At 36.3% G+C, this 24,150-nt stretch overlaps 1 protein-coding gene across 1 annotated transcript; it reads right to left on the bottom strand.

Annotated features, from left to right (window-relative positions):
* Nucleotides 1-1,075: 1,075 nt before the first annotated feature.
* LOC126719043 (serine/threonine-protein kinase 1-like) lies at nt 1,076-24,138 on the bottom strand. The gene is made up of 18 exons (XM_050421583.1): nt 23,254-24,138; nt 22,363-22,451; nt 22,163-22,270; nt 21,965-22,072; nt 21,670-21,760; nt 19,538-19,590; nt 15,167-15,229; nt 13,959-14,003; nt 13,025-13,060; nt 9,541-9,596; nt 5,902-5,983; nt 5,235-5,363; nt 4,945-5,095; nt 2,995-3,148; nt 2,343-2,568; nt 1,742-1,927; nt 1,570-1,655; nt 1,076-1,437 (listed from the first exon to the last, which is right to left on the bottom strand). The coding sequence occupies exons 1-18, from the start codon at nt 24,047-24,049 to the stop codon at nt 1,338-1,340; spliced, it is 2,559 nt and encodes an 852-aa protein (XP_050277540.1). The 5' UTR covers nt 24,050-24,138; the 3' UTR covers nt 1,076-1,337.
* Nucleotides 24,139-24,150: the final 12 nt, after the last annotated feature.

The raw sequence follows: 24,150 nt of genomic DNA, 5'->3' as shown, positions 1-24,150 counted from the left end.
CTAGATTTCAGCCTTCATCCTCAAAACCAGCTAAAAAAGCTTCAACTCCACAAGCTGCCTCCAGGGCCTATTGGTACTCTTCATCTAGCCAACCAAACTTTCATGCACCTAGAGAGACAGGATTCTAGACCATCATCATCCTAGGTATTGCAGCTTTATTTATATAATTTCTATTTTTCCTGTACCATACATTAACTTGACTGTGATTATGGTTACCATACATCATTCAAGGATTTAAAAAATCCACCTGGAGACCATTTCAATTTAAGGGATTTAATAGGAGACCAAACTCAAATACACAAATATGAATCCTTCAAAAATTTAACCAAATCATTCACTCAATAAAACACAGAGTTTAACCAAACCAACCAACCATACTTTTTCTTCTTTCTTTATGAATTGATAAGAAAGAAACAGGTGAAATCATCAATTCGTAATCTACCAAAAATTTCTGCAATTTCAACAAAAATACTTAAGAACCCTAAGATTCAAGATCGTACCTGTGGTTTAACTCGAGATAAAATCTTCAAGATCCTTCACTTGGATTTTGATCGGAATGACAATTGAACTTGATGATGGAAATTTCACGTGTTGATCTTGATGTTGTGGACCAAAATTGAAGAGAAAGGGTGTTCATTCTAGGGCAGGTTTGTTTCTCTAAGGTTGGTGTTTTGATTCAATTTCTATTGTGTTTTTAAGTTAAATGGTGTTAGAGTAACGTTAAGGCCACAGGTGAGCAACGTCCTGTTAATGGATCAGACCACAAGTGGGTAAAGTGCCATTTTTTAAATCACAAGTAAATAAAGTGTTTTTCGAGCAAACCACATGTGGACAAAGTATAATTTCCCATTTATTTTATTTATTATTTATTTTGAACTCTAATGTCATACGGTGTTTGAAACAAATTCTTTTGTCCATGGATGTTTGTGTCCATTAAGTGCCAAATAATGTAATTGTGTATCCCATCTAGTAGCAAAGTCTCTGATGTGGTAGATCCTAATTGAAACTGAGGAAAATAGAAAGAGACAAGTGAAGAGGATCAAGGGAAAATGGAAGAAACAAGTGAGGAAGACAGTAATGGCAATAGACCTTGTTCTTTGGGACTTCATGACAATTTTTTCTGTAAAAATTCAAATAATTAGAGATGAGAAAGGCATTTGAGAATTTACAAATCCCCTCTTGGTAAAAGCCCTACTTTAAAATTTACATATATGATACATGTATAAGCTGCGGCAATAAATGTTAAGACTACAACTAGTGCCACCCTTCGCCTTTCCATAACCTAAACAGACTAAGATAGATTAAGAAAAATTACATTAGCAGCAGCATTTGCCTATCTACAACCGAAGAATAGTTCTAAGTGTATCACAAAGATTTTGAATGGTCTGTTGCTCCTGTGTTGCTTGCAACTCCTGGAGTGGCATATCTTCATAACACCTGCAAAAAATGAATAACGAAAGAAAAAAAAAAATCAAGCAACATACCTCAACAAGAAAGTAGACATTTAAGTAAGGTCAATCATGTTTACAGACAACAAAACCCATAATTAGACAAGTAAAGAAGCCCAACATTTTGTGGTATGCTAAAGCCTGTGCCAAATTCAATTGGGTAGAACTTGAAGTGAGTCTCTGATACACGCTTGGAGGAAGGGGCATCTGCAACACAACAAACAGATAAGAAACCCATATCATCAAATGGCATATCAGCGCATGTGCAGGTGCACACAGAGACTAGGTGTGACCTCATTTTGTCCTCTTCGACCCTTTTTCAACTGTCCATCACCAGTAAAGAGCTCCTGCAATGCCTCAACATCTACAGTTCCACTGTTACCAAGCACATTGTCTGACAAGAGAGCAATGGGGGATATATCAGTTGCCCTCAAGAATGGAATTGGTACTGTATTACCTGCTGCATATATGGACCAAAGCTGCAAATGACATTGACATTGAAACCTAGGTTAGCAGGGCCCCATAATCAGCCACAGCAATAAGCAATTTCAGAGGCTCCTAAGAAGAGTGAAAAATATCAAAATGGGCAACAAGTCAAACAAAAGATCAGAATCCAATCACATGAAAAGTAAGTTATTTGACAAACAGATAATACAAAAAATAAAAGACAAGCAAGCCATCCTGAATCTCAAGTCAGTAAATCCTAAGCTACCCATGCTCTACATTTCTATATGCAAATAATCCAAATCTAATGTTCATAACTGAATGTCTAAAACTTTAATAAAGGTTCCCCACCCTGACTGACCTTTTAATTGCTTACTTCTGAAGCAGTATGCAGTATACAAGTACAATTCATTTATCATTTGGTGAATATAGAATTCCGTATGAAATTACCTTATCCTGCAATGCAAAAGCTTTGCGGCTAACAGTATCATTCTTCAATGTGCTACTGTTTATACCACTGCCACCCCCAACTTCCACATGAGTAGCACCCGTTGTCTTGAGGTTCTGTTCAGTAGAGCTAGAAACGGAGTCAGAAGATGCCCGTATGGTCTGTGTAACAGAATTTGATTCTCCAACCAATGTGTTGTTTGCATCAACACCTCTTATATTCTCCACCCTGAGACATTATCATAATAATATTGGTGCACCCTTGAAGTTTCAAAAACAAACTTTTTAAATTGAAAACGAAAATCACAGTTTTAAGTACTACACAAGCAGAGAATTAAAATCAAAGCATGACAGATTAAGTAGAGATACATATCAAGAGCATTTGCATAACCAAATAAACTATAAACTAATCACATTTTAGGAAATCTGCAAAAATCCTGGTCTACAGCCATATATACTGTAAAATATACGTATCTGTCTTTAGCAAATTGAAATCAACTTTGACAAAATTTGCAAAATCACTGCCTGCAATCATATATACTAAAAAATAACCATTTATGTAATTGACTGAAAATCAACTTTAAAAAAGGCAGGGATGACAAAGCAAGATATAGGTGCCTAAATAAAAATCAGATATAAATAATGAGGGGAGTACTGGGATGAAGCTGATTTGCCTCCCGTGCCAATAGCAGAAAGGTTTTCAACATGTTCAAGAGCAGGTGAGTGTTCTTTAGCACTGGAAATTAGCGTCTGAGTGGCCGTTGTATCTACCTCATCTTCCCCATGAACTATTACAGTGCCAAAATTACCTGTCATACATGGAATTCACATACGTTAGAAGACATAGTGCTCAGGTAAGAACAGTATTGTCCAGCAATATTTTATAACCTGCTGGCTCTTAAATATGCATGGAAAATTGAGAAACCCTAAAAAGATTTCCTCTCTTAAAAACAAATGACTTATTTGCATTCTATAACTTGTATTAAGTTATCTCTGTACAAACAGTTAAATAAAGTGATCTCTAAAATGTAAATTACAGCTATAATGATCAACTAACAAACAACTGAAATAAGATGACATGACCATGGCCGCTTTGACCAGATACTGTGGGAATAAATCTTACAAGATAAGCCAAGAGTCTTGTAGCTCAACTAGTTAGCACCTCCTAATCTTTCCAAACGAGACATCCAGGGTTCAAAACTCCCCTTCCCAATTATAAAATTACCAAAAAAAAATTCATACAAGATAGATAGTTATAATGGGATGCCAGACAAGTCAATTAAGGAGTTGAGAGAAGGTATGATTTTGGATAGGATAGAATGGCAAAAAAAAATTCATGCGGCCGACCCTGATTAGCCTGTTGATGATCCATAGCCAACCCCAAAGTTTTGGAAGTAAGGCTTGGTTGTTGTTGCTATATCTTTGATCTTTTTAGGGATTTTTTCCTTATAAAAAGAAGACAGGACAACATCACTAGTGACATTACCATCCTACCACATGCTAGCAATTACTCGTAATCAATGCCTTACACAGCCAAGTTAAAGCATATGATCCAACCATAGGGAATCTCTTGATTTTCTACTGGTATCAAAAAATAAGTTGAAGAGGTAAGGCCTTTTTTGCGATGGCAATTGCCTTCCACCAACAGGTCGCAAGTTCGAGTCTAGGAATTAGCTTCTTCAAAAAAATTGGGCATACAGTTGTCTACCATGACCTCTCCTAGACCCCGTAAAAGTGGGAATTTCATGCGTTTGTTACGACCTTAATTTATCAAAAAATAAGTTGAAATATTCTCAAATGTGTGTGAGTTCATATCATGAGTTTAAATTATAAATTAGATTCACATTTTTAATTTACTCACAAATGGTTAGATTCAAGTTGATGACGATGTTGATTAACATGAATGGTCAACTGAATAAAAAATCAGCCATTTTTTTTTTTTTTTTTATAGGTAAAAATCAGCCAATTTTTTTTTAGGGTTTCACTAACGAATGCCCTTAGGGCATATCTTAGTAAACCATTTTAGGAAATTTTTATGGGAAAAAAAAAAAAAAAAGAGAAGAAGCAGATTAACTTTTTTGACAGCTTTTTCAATTTCACATAAAAAGTTTCCTAAAATAGATGATTAATGTATGCCCTAAGGACATATATTAACCGGACCCTTTTTTATATAGGACAATGAGAAGACACTGGATGAGTTAAAGGTTTTATGCCAGCATAGTCTTTTTGAGTAGTCTCGTTGTTGGGGTTTTACTGATTATTCTTCTCTCTCTAAGTTTATGTTTTCCCTTAGATTAGTTTCCTAATTACCCTCTTTTTTTGCTGTTTGTTTTATCTTTTCTTCTTGTTCATCATCATGAAAAACTTGTACTCTTCCTTTTTTACTCATTAATAATAGTTCTCTGATTACCTATAAAAATAAAAAAAATAAAAAAAGACTACTTCATGTATAAAAAACACAAGGAAGCCTTAAGAATTACAAGCGGAAATCAGCCACTTAATAATTTCTGAAGATATTGTGACAGAACTTAGCTTCAATGCTTGAATCATAGCCTAACGTCAAGCTAGAATGTGCTCAATGACATAAAATGTAAGACATGCATACCTTCTCCATCTTGTTCTGTACCATCCAATATGTGCTGTTTCGTCACAGAGCTAGGTACAGGTACTTCATTTGCAACTTGAAGCCCAATATTGTAAGGCCTTGATGGAACAGTACCTCCATAATCATCATTCTCATTTGAAGCTTCCAGTGGCTGTTTCAAATTCAAAACGGTAAAACTAAGACTAAAAAAATTTCTTGTAAAAGGAGACACCTCAGGAGGGGGTGGAACAGGAGAAAGAGAGGGGTGGTTGAATTGGGGGAGAGACTAAAATCGAGAAATGTCAACATACATCATCTCCAGGCAAAGTTGGAGCGAGATTTTGTGCTTGAAGAGCCATGGAAGCCCTAAATTCCTTCGCTGTTTTAATCTTTGAGAACATTGCAGAGGGTCCACTTTTGCATTTCTCAATGAATTTGTGCTATAAATAGAGAAAACATAGGTCAAATCAGAATGAACACATGCGAACTTAACAAAATATGCATACAATTTCTTAATCATCCATGCTTAATGGCAAAAGAAATGTATAAGATTCCTTAGCTCTATGGAACATTAGCCTATACATAATGCTTTTCTTTTCTTTTTTGATAAGTAAAGAAAATTTTATTCAAAGACATAATAATGAACCAGTTTCTAGTCTATACATAATGCTAGTAATACTAGATCAGTGTTTCTCATGGTCATAAATAGATTACACCATATAGCCTACACTGAACCAGTTTCAGTGTAAATTTGTAAAATTCTTCTACACAACTGAGGCATTATATCATTAATAACCAAGCCATAAGTTATATATCATAACCAAGCAAGATACATGTGCATAACAAAACAGAAACAATTTTAAATAATATCTGGATCACTTCCTCAGCATAGACAATAATATGAGGAAAAACTTGGAGCTCTTCTATTATTTTAAACATGCAAGGCCTTAAAGAAAGGAGACATGTTACTTAACGTACTTTCAACATCTCAGATGCAGTAGGGCGTAGACGAGGTTCTTTCGTTAGGCACTTCGCAACAAAATCATGGAACACAAGAGACCTACCAAAGGAGATAACATGTTTATCATGGTTTAAGTAAGAAATGTCATAACAAACAACAGAAATATTTGGGCATGTATGCAATGAAAGTTAAAAGAACCACCATGAATTCAGAAAGTTCTGCTTGCTAGAGCTTGAAGTAGAACATAAAACCATTGTGAGCTTATATTGCTTCAGCCAGTGACAGCAATATAAATTACAAAACTTAAATCATCAAGAATTATTATAGGATTACAACTTTGTAGATTTAACTGTTACCTTTACAAATAATTGCTTAGGAAAGCTACTGATCATGATTCAGGTTGGGTTTGGGTTAGTAGTGAGATTGCAGACCAAAGGCTCCACACTTCACAACCCAATCCACTGCTTCCATTGTTCAATTGCAAAATTAGATCTCTCTCTCTCTCTCTCTCTCTCGTCAAAGTTTTTTGTACTTTTTAATTAAATGTGTTAGAATTATGACTAAGTGATTAAATTCACCATTTCCTAATAGCTTAAAATTTTGGGACAATCGGTAATTTAACATGGTATCAGAGAAGAAGATCTTGAGTTTAATCCCTGACTTAACTTTACCTCCCATTTAAAATGTTAAATTCCCACTTATTGGGCTCCCACTTATTAAGGGGAAGGTTAGGCCCATAAGTGGGGGGGAGTGTTACAATTATGGTTAAGTGATTAAATTCACTATTTCCTAATAGCTTAAGCTTTTGGGACAATCGGTAATTTAATAAAATAAAAATTGCACATTAACTTTACAAAGAAAAGATGCTCCAGTTCTTTTCTTTAGGACAAGTGTACCATTATATGAGGAAAGAATTAGCACTGCATGTAGAGAGGTAAGGTACAAATTGGACATGAGAGAAATCACAAAAACAAATAATAATTCCAATGACAGTCCAGACAGTTGCTTTGGTAAGTTATGATTCTTATGAACTATGAGCACTTTAGATATATCTAAAAAAGATAGCCTAGAGATGGCCTACATGAACTCTTCTCTATGTTGCTGCAGGAGAGGTAGACCATTGCCTCTCTCTCACCCACTGCTTCCTGATCTTTATAACATTACTGGAACAAACACAACTCAACCTGTAGATACCTAACCACTCAACTCAGCCAACATTTAAAATAGAAAGAGTATAGGTTAAGAATGTATTCTCTTAAGACTTGAGATCTATTATAAACAATGTGTAAGTTTGTCCCACTACTTCTGAATACAAACTAGTAATTTTCACTTGGTAAACTTGGCAAAAAGCAGTCATAGAACCCTTATTGATGTAAGAATCATGAAAATTTTATTTTGCATCTCAGTTTGAAATGGCACAACGTCTAATGAAGTAGAATAAATTCAAAGTCTTACCAAAAATGCGCCATCGTAAGTTGACACTATTATGGGACATCCTACAAAGGAGAGCAGGAGACTCATTTTGGGATAAGGGATTAGGTACGTTACTGATGTAGCCGGAAGATTAATTATTTACTATTTTACAAATTCGTCTATTCAAGATTTACTTTATGAGGAATTTTTTACTATTTTATAAATTCGTCTATTCAAGATTTACTTTATGAGGCCCACATGTGAAATCCAATTGAAGTAAAAAATCGTGTGGCTTTAGAGGTAATAGATGTATATGTCCTAAGGTTGAAAACAATTTTTAATTTAGATTTTTATTTAACAAGTTTTGGTAAATTTTGTATTCAAGGGCAAAACTGTAATTTCCATAACCCTTTTTTATTAAAAATAAATAATGTACTTTATTGAAGAGGAAAAACACTCTACACAGGGAGTATACTAGACCATAAAAGTCAAAAAATAAATTACAATAACCAAATAAAATCTAAAATAGAAGAGAAGGAAAAGGAACTCAAAGATGGCAGCCAGTGAAATAAGGACATAAAAAAATAATAATAATAAATAATAAATAAATAAAAAACAATTTCAGTTCAAGGATGGTCCTTTCACAGTCCTCAAAACTTCTAGCATTACGTTCCTGCCATAAACACCACAATAAGCAATGAGGAACTGCTTCCCAAATTCTTCTGTTATGGTGACACCCAAACCAGCCTTGCCAAGAAGATAACAGATCTGAAATTCTTAGTGGCATAACCCACTGAACACCAAATAAATTGAAGGGTATTTTCTGTAACCTTTGCGATGTGAATTAAGGGTATTTTATTTTTAGGGTATTTTATTTTTAGTAGTATACCTGAGTCCAAAATTTTCTACGTATCTTAGGATTTATTTTCTTCGAGTCTAAGTTAGTCATTTATTTTTATTTTTTTAATAAGTAAGAAGAGAATATTAATAATAAAAGAATAGCAAGAGAAACACAAAGAGTTCACAGTAGTGAACAAAGGAAAAGAAAGGAACAAAAAGACTGAAAAACAGAAGCAGCCCCTAATCTATTCTAATAGATGAAAGAAAATCCAAAATGGTAGAACAATCCAAGAAACCCCAACATCGAGACCAATCAAAGAGGGTCCGCTCGCAAAACTCTAATAACTGAACCACAGTTTTCTCCTTATCCTCAAAAGACCACCGATTCCGTTCAGTCCAAATAGTCCACATTAAGCAGCCTGGAACCAAATCCCAAATATCAAAGCTATGCTTCCCAAGCCAATGATACCAACAAAATAATAAGTTCACAACTGAACCTAGCATGTTCCAATCGATCCCAAACAACCGAAGCATATACATCCACAAAGAATGAGCTATCGGACAAAAAAGTAACAGGTGATCCACAGATTCCGCATTGCAACTGCACAAACAACAACGATTCGCCAAAGGGCGACCACGAAGCATAAGATTATCCTAAATTAGTCATTTATTAGTTAGTACTTTCTTAGGTTTTAGGTTATTAGTCAAACTAGGAGTCCTAATACTACTAGTACTAGTGTTAAAGAGAATATTTATGCTCAATGTACTCAAAGAATAAATAGGGTGGATTAATAAAAATATAGTGTTTTGAGCATTAAGGTATTTTGACCTTCTGTGTTTTTTTTCTCCCTTTCTCCTCTTTTCTTCTTCTCTTTCTTGCGCAACTATTCACAGGTATTGTTCATACTGCCCTAAACACCATATATTTCTTTTTTCCCTTATTCCTTACAACCCAAAATCAAGACCTTCCTCTTTTTAGTAAGACCCTACAAATTCCCCCATTTATCCTACATACCAACAGATTCAATACAAAAACAGCTTATATAACGTGTAAATACAAATGAGCATATAAAGCAATTTGACGGGAAGGAGAGACCAAAAGGTGATCATAAAAGGATCATAAAATTATCATACAAGTGCCTACCAAATTTAAAGGAAATTATAGACATAAGTGATGCCAGACTGTATCAAATGGAGGATAAGGGGAAATTGAACAAAAGGATGAACTCAGCACTTAGGGGATTGTCTGAAATCAGCACCAAGTAGAGAAAACTTAGTAATCAACACCCAACAAATGGAAATTTTCCAATTCAAAATTTTATTCATCACAATCTAACTTACATGTTAGCACTGACAATAACTGTTAATAGAATATGTAGATGTAATGGACTTAAAAAACAAACCATTTTTCTTTATCCTCAAGCATTGGAGCTGGCTCCCTGGATATCATGAATAAAACCTATCAACAGAAAATAAATAAGTCATATATTTCCTCATCACTGCATAACACTGGATATCATGAACAAAACCTATCATCAGAAAATAAATAATTCATATATTCCCTCATCACTGCATAACACCAAATAGATGTCACAGGTTCACTTATTATGCAGCATGTATCAGCAAGCAAGGTAGAAAACAACATTATTCTAAACTGTAATGACCATAATACTGACATTAAGTGATTAAAGGAGCTACGTAAGGTGAAAAACACATAGAATTTGTTTTCAGTAATCTAAATTGTATACCAGTTTTGGGTGCGATCATAACAACACTAATGCACTAGATCCCATCAAAAAAGGTATACCAATTTATGAATCAATTCTATTGCTGCACTATAAAGTAAAAAACAATAATACCATGATCCTTCATTTTTCCTTGGACATCATACATTTTTTTTTTTTTTTGACAAAAGAATAATTTATTAGAAAGAAAAAACGCTCAAATGCAAGCGCCTTAAAGAATTACAAGCAGACACTCATATGGTCCAAAATATCAACAATAGAACCACAAGACACCCCCCAATTGAAGTACAATATTCAAACAAAGATCTTAAAAAAAATATTCTTCATATCTTGCATAGATTGCTCTTCATTCTCAAAAATCCAGTGATTCCTTTCTCTCCCAATGGTCCTCATAATGCAATCTGGTGTAGCTTTCCACACAACCCTCTTACAATGACATCCAAACACCCCTCTACAAATCATCAACAAATCAATGACTTGGCCTAGCATTATCCACAGTACTCCATAAACCATAAATGCAATAGACCACATCTCCTTAGCAATGGTGCAGTGCAACAAGTCATCAACTGTTTCACTTTGAATGCTCTGGGGTCTCCCTTTGGCAAATTGGTGCTGTATGTGCTGCTGTAATGAGGAATCTGTAGATCATCTTCTCCTACACTGTCCTGTAGCTCACTCTTTGTGGGTGCAAATGTTACAAGTTTTCGGGATTCAATGGGTCATGCCAGGATCTATGGAGAGTTTGATGTTTTGTTGGAGTTATTGGCTAGGGATAATTTGATGCTCCAGGGTCTCCCCTTCGTGAATCAATGTTGTATGTGCTGCTATAATGAGGAATCTGTGGATCATCTTCTCCTACACTATCATGTAGCTCACTCTTTGTGGGTGCAAATGTTACAAGTTTTCGGGATTCAATGGGTCATGCCAGGATCTGTGGAGAGTTTGGTGTCTTGATGGAGTTATTGGCTGGGGAAATTTTCTTCGGACATATGGAATATGGTTCCTGGCTATTTTATGTGGGTTGTTTGGATGGAAAGAAATCGGCACTCTTTTGAGGCTAAAGAGAAATCGCTTGTTCAGTTACAAGCTCTATGCCAAAGTACCCTTTTTGATTGGTCTATGTGCTAGGGTTCTACAAATTGTTCTTCTATTATTGAGTTTCTTACTTCCCTTTAAATTGTCCCTTAAGTTGCTTTTTCTATCTTTATTGTTTTTTGTTGCTGTTTCTTGTGTTCACTGTCATGAACACCTTGTATCTGCTTTATTCACTGTTTCTTCATGATTAATACAATTCTTATTACTTATCAAAAAAAAAAATGTTTGGAGTAAAGAAAATCCATCAATTCTTTCATCACTTCTAGCTCCCAATCACGAAAATCCATAAGGAATCTAAGATTCCAACAGCTGCTTCTACCATCCTCTCCAAACGTAATCAATGAATGCACAAATGCATCCTTCTCCACTGCAAGTATAAGTCTTGAAACAAGACCTGCAAAGACTGATCACCACACCACATCATGCCAAAACCTGATTCTCCTGCCATTCCCCACCCTAATAGACACAAAATCAGAAAATCTAAACCAACCAGCCTCAAATGCCTTTTCGTATGCTACCACATGCTACAACCATGAGGTCTCCTCACTTTAGATACTCTTCAAAAAATTATATAAAACTTAATATTCAAGTACATAATAAAGATGATATAAAAACTCATTCAGCCATATGTAAAAGGATCCAGTTGCTTCTTTCTGTAGATTCCAGTTTTGCTTCCTTTCTTTGAGTAAAAATAACTATATTCAAAATAGGACAAAGATCAAACACTCTTTTTTTATAGGTAATAGAAGTTTTATTGAATAAAAAAGTATGCCGTGTTCACAATGATGAACACACTATACTTGAAACAATTACAAACAAATCAATAAGAAATGCTAACAGATTGTAGGAAATCTTAAATAGAAATACATTGAGTAAAACCCCAAAAACGAGACCACTCAAACAAAGTCCCAACTAGCATAGACCTCAACAAATCTAAGGCTCTCTCAATATCTTCAAAAGTAAGTGTGTACGTTCCCACCGAATTAACCACATTCGACACGCTAGTTCCATATTCCAAACATTTGAAAAATGTTTCCCCAACCAAAGCATATCTTTAAGAAAGACTCAAGTTTTGACAGGAAGTATGTAGGGCCAACAAACATCCAATGGAGACAAGTCTTACCTTATTTCAAAGATCCATTTTTTTTATAAATATTAAATCAGTTTTTAATCTTCGGTATGAGAGTTATAAAACTTCTTTTGTGCAGTAGCAGAACTGTAAGCATCTGCCAAGTCCACAATTTTCCTTTCAGTATATGTCAAAGTATCTGACCTTGATTTAGTTTCCCTCTTTTATTTTTGGCTCTTCCTTTGTATACTTTTTGTGTACTAGGGGATACACCCTTTTTGCTCTTTGATAAAGAAACTACTTAGTACTTATCAAAAAAGTATATTTCAGAGTCTCGCTCCAGTTAAGCTAGGTCTAGGGTTTTCAAGAAGCTCTCAAGAGCCTTATTGGTGTTTCATTGAGTTCATTAGATTGTTTGTAATTGTTTCAAGTACAGTTTGTTCACCATCATGACCAAGATGTACTTTTATTCAATAAAACTTCCAATTACCTATCAAAAAAAAAAAGGTTCATTAGACGGTTTCTAAAAAGTGCAACTATTAGTCCTATTAGTGTTGAAAGATGAAATATTTCTTTTTTGATAATGGAAAGAGAAAATATATACACTTTATAACAGATTGCAGAAGCTAATTTCAAAGCAGTTTGTGGACAAGACGCAGAACTTGTAGAATAACTAGGCAGCCTTAGATCATACCCATGCAAACATAGTACACATCAAAATATTGGAAGGCCTTTTTAAACTAAGAAAAAGACAAGCAACATTCCTACATATAAGTTTTGGGGGACTATCTCCCAGTTGCATTCATTTTCCAAGACATCCGACACTATTGAAAGCACTGAATGCATATAAGCATAGCACAAGACATCATCATGTAACAACCACGTTCCAAGGAGACCAATGCACAAACATGGATTAATGTGTGACAAATGAAAATATAAATTACAGTATAAATTATAAATCAAAATTGCGGCACTAACCCTCATTGGATGTACTGCTGATCTAGGAGGAAGTCCCTGAAAAAAAGAGGAATTTTGTTTATATAAGTGAAAAATAGAGCAAAAGGGATTAATGACTATGAGATCGACCAATGTCCCCTTGAACTCTCTCTCTCTCTCTCTCTCTCTCTCTCTCTCTCTCATTGTATGTGTGTGTGAAGCTTCTAACCACAGAACATGCTAATCTGAGTTCAAGCCGGTCCTCCTTTGCTCCACCCACTACCAGTGGTCCTTGCCAATAATTCATCTATTGAACCCGTCTCTCCTCTCTCTCTCTCTCTCTCTCTCTCTCACAAATTGAAATTTCACAGGTCAAGTCTCTTCAATGTGCTTGCTCCGTTGTTGCTGTTGTATTAAAACACCACTTCTCATATTGGCGATCTGAGGTCAACTAGGGGGTTTGCATTGGTTGATTTTGGCTCTGCTGATGGGGGATTTGGGTATGTAGACGGTGGGTTTGCTGGGGAATTTCTTTGTATTTATGGGTAGTAGATATGTAAACTATACGTGTATAACTGTGTAGATCTATAAACCATAATTTTTAGAGAGAGAAAGAAGGGGAAGGATTGAAGAAGAAACCCCAGAGGAGAGAGACAAGATGTGATTAATTTTTTTCACAAAGGGTATATCTAGTACAAAGGAATATAAATATATTTCGTTAACATTTGTGAAGTTAATAGAAATTGGTAACGGCAAGGGGCTATTTGCCTATTTCCAATAGTTCCAGGGGGGGCATTGGTCAATTTTTTTAGTTTAGGAGGAATTAACCCCCAACATCTTTTTTTGAGCTTTCTTGAGTCTTTTTTTTTTTAAATCCACTTGCAAGCAGCTTATAACTAAAACTTTAAAAAGATGGCTGAGCTTTCATATTTTTCCAGTTAATTGTAGAACAAAATTATGCACTTGGAAGATATACCTCTGCCATTTCAATTGCAGTCACGCCAAGAGCCCATACATCCACCTGAAAAGAGGAATATTTAATTGTACCATGTAGTTAAGAGCTACAAAAAAAATAATTTAGAGCAATCATAATTAAACAAACAGTAATGTCTCCAAACAGTTACACCAAAAATGTTACCAAACACCTGAACTGAATAAGAGTGTAATGTTCCAGCTGCTATGATGAATCAAACAACTTTGCTTGCATGCTTTCTCTTTTCAAATAAGTGAAGGACCTTCACTTCCAATTAATATAGTTATCATCCCAAATTTTTAGATTCTTTTTTCAGCTAGTCATTATCAATACAATTCCTTCAACATTAGCAACATGATAAAATGTGATATCAGTTAAATTACCGATTGTCCCAAAAGCTTAAGCGGGACAATCGGTAATTTAACATGGTATCAGAGCGGGAGGTCTTGAGTTCGATCCCTGTCTCTTACACTCTACCTCTCATTTAAATTCTCACGTGTTAGGCCTCACCTATTAAAAGGTAATTTCGGCCCACACGTGAGGGGGAGTGTTAGAAGTACATAGTTAAATGATTATATTCACCATATCCCAATATCAATACAATTCCTTTCAATGTTATCAATACAATTCCGTCATTATAGCTAGACAGTGCTTAGATGACAGATTGAAGGATGGGACTCCTGGGGTGTTGTGCATGTTAGGCATTGAAAAAGCTTATGCCCATGTCAATAGGACTTCCTTCTATATATGCTGGGAAGGTGCAGCTCTGGAGAGAAAGGAAGGTCATAGATTGCCTCTTGGCTTTCCACTGTCCGCTTTTCTATGGTGGTGAATGGCAGTCCTAGTGGTTTCATTGCCAGGATTCACAGTTTTGAGGCAGAGGGATCCTCTTTCCCCATTTTTATTTGTCCTTGCCATGGAAGCCTTAGGTAGGTTGCTGGCCAACACGAATGATGGGGATGGGAGCTGTTTATCAAGGTTTTCTCTAAATACGGCAAGTAATGCATCTCTGAAGAGAGAATGGAAAATTATTCATTGCTTCGTCAGAAAGTCTAAGGAACTTTAATAAATTTTTACCTTTCTTTTCAGGTGTTCTAATGTTTTGTTAAAGAATGAGTAATCCAATGATGTAGAAGGCATCCTAGTGGGCAAAAAAACAAGAAAAGAAGCCCAAAAGAAAATTAAATCCACCAAGACCAAGAATATGGTACCTTTTCATTATAGCGACTTTCTTGAATAACTTCTGGAGCCATCCAATGTGGAGTGCCAATGAACTGAGAAAGATAGTGAAAATATTCCCAATCATCAATTACAGACAGAAAAATGCAAAGGAAAAATAGAATAATATTAACAGCGGAATAAGCATTAAGATAGATGAAAATCAGTAATCCTAAAATGGAACAAAGCCGGATCAATAATTAGATACCTTGAACAAAAGGCAGCCAATTGGAAATCATATTACTTATTAATAAATTTTCTTTATCAATTCACCAAAATTGTTGCCAATGAGCTATAGCTCAACTGGCACTTCCTTCTCCCATAATATAATTGTTTGGAGGGTGAGGTAATAAGTTCAAGACCCACTGGGTGTATGTGTAACTTACTAATCAAATAAAATAAAAACCATTCACCAAAATTGTTCACCCCCTGGATAACACAACCAGTTGAGACCATGCTTCATGAATCAGAGGTCACTAGCTTGAATCACCCATTCCCCATCCCGGGAGCCAAATTTTTTTTTTTAAGTAATATATTTATTGAAAGAGAGATTACTTCATGTTCACAATGTTGAACAGACAGTATCTTTAAAAATTACAAAGAATCAAACAGAAAATCGAAGTGAGTTTTGAGACTTTTTTTGTTATCATAAATAAGATTTTTTATTGCATGCTCAAAGAACAAAACAGCAATACAAACTCCCCTGCACACAAGTAGTGTACCAAAGAGTAAAGCTAACAAAAATTACATTAAGTCCAGAAATTCCTACAAGGACAAAAAAGAATGCCTACTCAAGGCAGCCATCCAATTATACAATTAGTCTCAAGAAAAACAGTTTCAGCTCTAGCAATGTACATTCAGTCCCCTTGAATGTTCACATATTTCTTTCTTGCCATACAGTCCACATAATACAAGCAGGAATAGCCTCCCACATACCTATGGTTCGGTGTCCACCAAAGTCCCCTTTCCAACAAGCCAGCAAGTCCACCACCCTCCATGGCATGACCCACTGAACTCCAAACATGCAAAACACTAGGGACCAAGGATTGTGCACATAAGCACAACCGAAGGAGTAGATGATCCATGGACTCCCCATTCATCTTACACGTAACACCACTCAACAATACATATCTGACACTTGCGACTATTATCCAAAGTTAGAATTTGCCCCCTAGTTGCTGTCCACAAGAAAAAGGCCACTCTCAAAGGGGCCTTGACACTCCAAATACTTCTCCAAGGAAAGCTCTGCACATTAGTAGGAGAAAGAACCTGATAATACAAACAGAGAAGACAGCTGTCTCGGTAGGGTCCAACGCATGCAATCTTCCTTACCCCTCCAATCTTCAAGGAATAAAGAAGACCCATAAAAGAATAAAGAGTCCCCACTTCCCAATCCTGGACAGACCTATTAAAAACATCCCAATGCATTACACCATTTGTCCAGCCCAAATAATCAGCCACTAGCGCCTCCTTATTCCATGCTATACCATAAAGATCAGGAAAAGCCTCCTTAAGAATAGGATCCCCACACCATAAATCAAGCCAAAATCAAACACTGCCAACCTTGTATTGAACAAAAGAAGCAAATCTCTCCCACCCATTCCGATTTTGCTTCCATAAATATACACCATAAGGCTCCCTTAACACCCCCAACGTCCACCCGCCTAACCCAATTCCATATTTGGTAGCCACAACGGATCTCCATTGAGCATCACCTTCAACAACAAAGCATCAGAGCCACTTCCCCAACAATGCACCATTAAAGCGCCCTACACTTCAAACCCCAAAATACCATACTGAATCAGTTCACATATAGTCTCTTCTAATTCACTAGGTGGAACTTACACTCATCTCCTAAACCCCCTCATAGGAAATCCCTTCGAATCTTCTCGATCCTTTGAGCAACACTAACCGGAATAGGGAACAATGAGAGGAAATAAGTGAGTAAAGCTTTTTCCAACCAGCCAACTTCCTTTCCATCTTCTCTAAAATTGGATCCCATATAGCTTTGGACCTATAACTGGCCCCTAGCAGTAAGCCCAAACCGCCTACCTCAAAAAGTGAACACACCTTATCCCAAGCCACCAAAGAGTATTTGAACTCCTCTTCTAAGGCACCACACAAGATATGTCTTTGGAGCCTCTCTAGCCCATTTGCCTAAGACATGGGAACTGTAAATAAGGAGAGATAATATGTTGGTAAACTCAAAAGCGTACTCTTCAACAAAGTTAGCCTCCCTCCCTTTGACAGTATAATCTTTCAACCAATTAATCTCTGTTCCATCTTCTCTATTATAGAATTTTCCTACATCAGAATTCCACACAGAAAGTGCCTTAAAGGGAGCCCTATAGGAATTCCCAAGCAGGTCATAGGCAATCTCCCAATTTTACAACATAATATTTCCGCTAGATCAGCCATGTTACCCAAATCACCTATTGGAACCACTTCACTCTTACCCAAACTGACTTTCAGACCTGTAACAGCTTCAAAACAGGTCAACACCATTCTGATATAAAGAAGTTGGTCTTCATTTGCATCACAAAATAAGTTGGTATCTCCGTAAATAAAAGATGAGAGATACTTAACCCCCCCAACTGATCGGGCCCTACTCTGAATTCCCGAATTACCACCCCACCCCCCCCCCCCCCCCCCGGGGCAACTTTCTTTAGCATCCGGCTCAACACCTCTAAGACCAGAATAAATAATGGTGGTCATAATGGGTCCGCCAGCCTTAGCCCCTGAGAACTACCAAAAAAAAAAAACAGCAGGGGATCTGCCAACCAGAACTGACAAACGGACCATAGAAATACAAGCATGTATCTATCTCCTCCACTTATCACCAAACCCCATTCTACTCAAAAGGTAAAGTAACGTGTCCCAATTCACAGTCATAAGTTTTTTTGATGTCCAGCTTACATATCACCCTTGGGAACCGACTCTTCACTCTAATATCCAAACATTCATTAGCAATAAGAGCTGAGACTTCCAGAATCTGCTGATCACCAACAAAGGCATTATCTGTTAGCCACACCTTGCCAGTAACTTACACACACTACTCACAACGCTGCTGGGCCAGAAATCTCTAATATTGGTGGTATTATTATTTTTGGGAATTAATAGAAACAAAGTATTTGGCGATTTTTCTATGATAATCTGCAAAAATGCCATAACATTTATTTCAACAACCCTCCAACAATGCTGGGGGGAAAAAAAATTGTTTACTTTAATGCCAGCTGCAGTTAGGAAGGAAATTGTTAACATAAAAAAAAAAAATCTTTTCCACCCAGCCACACCTAAGACTGCAGAGGCTTTAAAAGCAGTGTATTGTCAAGGTTATCCCTAAAGATTTCAGACATAATATTCCTTGGTTGGGCACTTTTATGGAGGAAAAATTATTGAAATTCCACCATCTCACTAAATATAAGACAGTCTTTTGACTTTAATTTATAGCAGACAAGGGCCTTTGAAAGGAGGATGAACCTCTCCTTATAGCTGAGGTTCATAGAAGGGTGGGGTTTTGCTTAACAAAGGAAGTCTTAAAAGTTAAAAGTAAATTTGCAATGGGAAAAAAAGAAAAATTGCAAATAAATTTCTTTCAGATCTGAAAAATCAAGAAATTCAAATTTGACCTGATTAGGTCATAAATAGATGATAATGTGACCTTGCAAGGAGTCCAGATAAATAGATGGAGCTTTCTTTATATGGAGACTCTTCATATAAAATTTGTTTATTGAACCAGTCTGATGTCCCTAAAAAGTTGGTTCACAGTAATGGCATCTTGACAAAATTTATATACTTTTGTGAATGCAACTTTGACATCACACCATTGATTATATATACATAGGTTATTTGATAATTCATTAATGATTGATATTATGTCAAAAGTAAAGTAGTTTTTTTAATTTCTAAGTAGATGTCACCCAACCCACTTTGTCACTATTTATTAAAATTTATTTAGTATATTTAACATTCTAATAAGATGGAAGCAACAGGTGATTTGAAGCATAAGTTAAAACATTCATTCTATTGCTCTTTACTTCAATAATATGCTCTTCATATTTCACGATGTAAATTATGTTCTCTTGAGCTCTCTACTTTCCCTTGGTGAAATAGCAAGGTATTGAAAATTGATAACTCACGTTTATCATAGAACCATGAATACAAATTTATCTGAGACTCTTAATCAAGGGAAACCAAATCACCTAGGCATCACCAAGGAACCCCAAGTGAACTAGTGGTGACTTCTGACCTATAAAACATAAATTTAAATGTAGCATAACAGAAAGGAGAATATGGAGGTTAAAAAATAAAAACAATTGTGTGCAAACTACAGTATCTGCATTTAAGTCAAACAAATATGGTACCGTGTTGCGCTTTGACATGGTCCTTGTAAGCTGGGCTGCAACTCCAAAATCACCTGCCCATGTTTCAAAATTTCACCAAATGGTGAATTATTGTGCTATTAAAAGGAAAAGCTATATTTCTTAACTTCTAAATTCAATGACCAAAATGGAAAAAGACAGCCCAATTTATAGGCATTGCATAGACTCGGTATCCAATCTATTTAAAGAAGAGGGGGGAGAAGACCCAAAAATAAATAAATTTCCCCATGAAATCCTTCTCAAACCCTCTTCATTGTCTATTCTTATCTATATGTTTTTTGTCACTTGTGTTACCAAAATATTCCATTCAAATAAGAAAAATCAGCTTCATACAACATGAAGGAGATGAATTACTTTCAAAGGCATCCACTAGATTATACCATAGCAAGACTTAAGTAAAATTCGAAAGTTTTACTGCAGATAGTTGATCGGATGATGAATCCTCTGCTGCAGTCTGTCATATACAAAGTTATTGACAAACACATACTTAGGTGCTAAAAGCAGAAACAATTGTTATTAGAAGTTTAGAACAGTACTGAACATCGACCCAGACACAGAGCAAGTGACATAAATCATGGGTTCAACCTTCAGTTCAATGTTCGGACTCAAGTTTTGTAATTATTTTCAAAGTACGACTAATAGCTAGAAGTTTGTATTGCTTTTGTAATTATTTTCAAAGTACAAATAATAGCTTGAAGCTCATATTGCAAGCAATAAGGATGCCTCTGTGGAAGACATTTTGTCTTTTGTAAGGGATAGCTACCATTGGGATGTTGTTTGTTTTCCCAGTCTAGGACTGGGAACAGGAATCGATTGTCTCCTTTATGAATTTGATTTATTCTGGGAAGATAAGACGAGATGGAGTGGATACACTTTGTTGGGCTCCATCTTCACGATATGTTTTTAAAGTCAAATCCTATTATAAAGTGTTACACTTGACATCTCATCAGTCCTTTCTTTGGAAGATCCTGTGGAAGCCTAAAGTTCCAACAAATGTCAGCTTTTCCCTCTAGACAATAGCTTTGGAGAAAATCCTAACTACCAAGAACTTCTGGATGCGGAATTAATTGTGATAGACTGGTGTTGCATGTGTAAGAGAGATAAGCAAACTATCGACCATCTACTTCTCATTTTCTTGCTAGAGAGCTTTGCACTCTGATATTTTTAATGTTTGGGATTTACTGGGTTATGTCGAAAGTGTTGTGAAGCTCTTAGCCAGTTAACAAGTCAAGTTCAACAGTTATAGTAATGCTGAAATTTTGGAGTATGATCTTCCGTTGTCTCATGCAGGGCATTTGACAGGAGATGAATAGGTGACACACTTTTTTTTTTATTTTTTTTATAAATAGCATATCTTATTGAAGAAAAGAATCAATGTATACAGGGAGTATTCTAGTGACCACCATCATCATATTTGTATAGCACAATGATCAATAAAATCTCAAAGAGGCGAAAAAGAAAAGGAACCCAACGATGGCAGCTAATCAAACAAGGAAGTCCGAAAAAACAACCGCGCATGGGTGGCACCCTTTAAAATTCATTAATAGATTTTTACTCCATACATACATACATACATACATACATTAAATATATATAGTTGAGTTCAAGCTACATTTAATGTAAAATTAAACAGAGTACCACTCAATTTTTTTTTTTTATATAAGTAATAATATTTTATTGAAAAATAAGATTACTTCATGCTCAGAATGATGAGCACAAAGTAACACAAAAAATTAAAAAAAATAATACAAGAAATCAAAGTGAGTCTCACAACTCAAATGGAATTACAATGTGTAAAATCCCATACGCAAGACCAATCAAACAACGTACAAATCAACAAGGAGTTGGTCGAGAGGTCTCTTAATATCCTCAAAAGTATTTCTATTCCATTCCTTCCACACTATCCACATCAAACATAATGGAGTAAGATTCCAAACATCCAAATAGTGCTTCCCAAACCAATTCTATCATCCAAATAATAGGTCATATATAACAAAACAAGTATCAACAACATTAAACAGAAATAAAAGGTTGGATTCATAAATCAACATAACAAGACGTTTTTTGAATATAAATAGACATGAAGTTGACAATACTATATGAAGTCTACTCACCCAATTTGACATCACCTTGTTCCGTTAACAAAATATTTCCACCCTTAATATCTCTATGGACCTTGGAAATCGAGTGCAAATAAGCAAGACCCTACATATAAAAATAAACATAATATTAAGTATAAAGCAGATAGAAGGCAAGGAAGCATTTATGTCACATAAAAAATGGCAAAAAGTAGTCCGACTTAAGTTTTATTGCACAAAAATTAGAAATTTTTTTATAAAATAGGCATAATATTTAAAATTGCTTATTGTCAATAATTTACAATTTCAAACCAACCAGCGTCAACAATACCTTCAATGCTTCCCTACAGATATATGCTATTTGATTCTCCTCCAAAGGCTCTTCAGTAACGTTCATCAAGTCAACAACACTTCCACCTCCACAGTATTCCATAACTATCTGCCAAGATATTAAAATAAGTAGTCCCAAACTTTAAACTTCTGATGCAATTCATTTCACAAGTACATAATCAAATTCTCTGTTTCCTACCCAAAGATACTCTTCTCCTTGGTAGCTCCCCAGGTAGCGCACAACATTTGGATGACTACACCGCTGCAACGTCTCAATCTCACCACAGATTTCATCATATCCCTCATCCTAAACATGGAAAATATTGTAATTCATTTTGAAAAGTTCAAAATTAAACCAAATGCAACACTAGAAACAAGAACAAGCAAGAAAAAACACACCCCTTCACTTAATGATATGACTTTGACGGCAACCAGCTCCAAAGTTCTTATATCCCTAGCTTTGTAAACAACCCCATATGACCCCTTCCCTGCCATAACCAAAAACCAACTTTGTTCAGCACAATAACATAATCGCACAAAGCTCACCTATATCAACTTTTTCTTGTAATACACAAATAACAATCTTATTGCACGACAAAGGGGAAAACAATGCATACGCACGTATGTATAACAACAACAACCAAGCTTTAGAACCAAAAATGCGGAGTTGGCTATGGATCCTCAACACACTAATTAGAGTAAACCACATGTATTCTTTACTTCTTTTTCACCATTTCATCCTATCCAAATTCATACTCTATGCAGCCTCCTTTTTCTTTTAAATGACGTGGAACCTCACCAAGGCAGAGGGCCCTTTGGATCCACCCCTAGGGAGAAAACCACGGATCATACTCTATTCCACCTCCATAAATGGCAAGTCCTTTTTCCCTACTTTTAATCATGTCATTTTAAGTCTTATTCCACCTTTTTCTTCATTCTCTCCACTTAAATCAACTCACTGTTCGTCGCGCAATAGCATTTGTATAGAATTCCTCCACGAAATACATTCTAAAGTTCAAAAAATCAACAAATTTCACAAAAGAATTGAAATGCACGCTGCCTAAACCAGTAGCGACCTCAAGCAAAAACAGATTTTTAACTCCAAAACGACACAAAATCAGTAGTGATCTCGAGCAAAAAAAACAGATTTTTAACTCCAAAACAACACGAAATGAACATGATTCTACAATCCAATCCAATGATTCACTAACAATGCATCAAAACAACACAATTGAATACCACAAACATCATATCCACTACGCAATTAAAGGATCAAAATTGAACTCTTACCAAGCTCATTGAGCAATTCATACTTAGTAGAAGGATCTTCCCTTATAACAATACTCTCCGGAATCGAACTCGACGAGATGTTTCTCATCGCGAGGTTCCGCCGCTCCTCGCCGCCCTGCTCCGACGCCGACGCCGCGCTTAGCTTCCTCTGCTTCACAAACTCTAATTCCCCAGCCGCTTGCATACTCGCCACCGCGCGTCCCATCGTCGAATCCCCCAAACCTTTTACACTCTTACCTCTCTCGCTCTTCTTCACCACAAAAGTCGAGTTTCTCTCTCCATCACCTTCATCTTCCTCTTCCTCATCCTCATCCTCATCATCAACATCGTCGCGACGACCCATCGCTCTCTTCGCGGACTCGTAATCAGAGGTCGGCGAGCTCCGAGGCTTCGAGGAAGAGTACGAGTAGTAATACGACGACGAAGAGGACCGGTCGTTAAGACTACGATCGGACTTCACGATCATTGTACCGAAATCTTCAGTCTTGCTAGACTCTCCATAGTCGTTGTCGTAGTCGATCGAAGCTCCGCCGCCGAAGTCTTTAGGGAGTCGCTTAAGGAGTGGAGGCAGAGACGAATCGTCGTCTTCGTCTTCATCTTCGTTTTCTTCGCTATCTTTGTACACCATTGTAGCGTAAAGGTCTTGCTTTTGTGGTTGCGGTTGTGATTTGCGGGAGTTTCGGTCGTGGTCGGAGTCGGAGTCGGAGTCGCCGCCGTGGATGACGACGGTGGAGTAAAGCGGCTCCGATTGGTGCCGGGTCGGGCGGGTCCCGCGGTAGGTAGAGCTCTGCTCCATTTTCTCTCTCTAGAGTGTAGAGTGAGAGCGTGTGTCAAAGTTTCGGAACTCGGATATCGGTTTCCAATGAAGGTCCGATTCATATCCAAGTTTCATTTTTC

Source organism: Quercus robur, chromosome 3 (genome assembly GCF_932294415.1).
Source record: "Quercus robur chromosome 3, dhQueRobu3.1, whole genome shotgun sequence".
NCBI classification, from domain to species: Eukaryota; Viridiplantae; Streptophyta; class Magnoliopsida; order Fagales; family Fagaceae; genus Quercus; species Quercus robur.
This window is presented reverse-complemented; position numbering and strand designations above follow the sequence as displayed.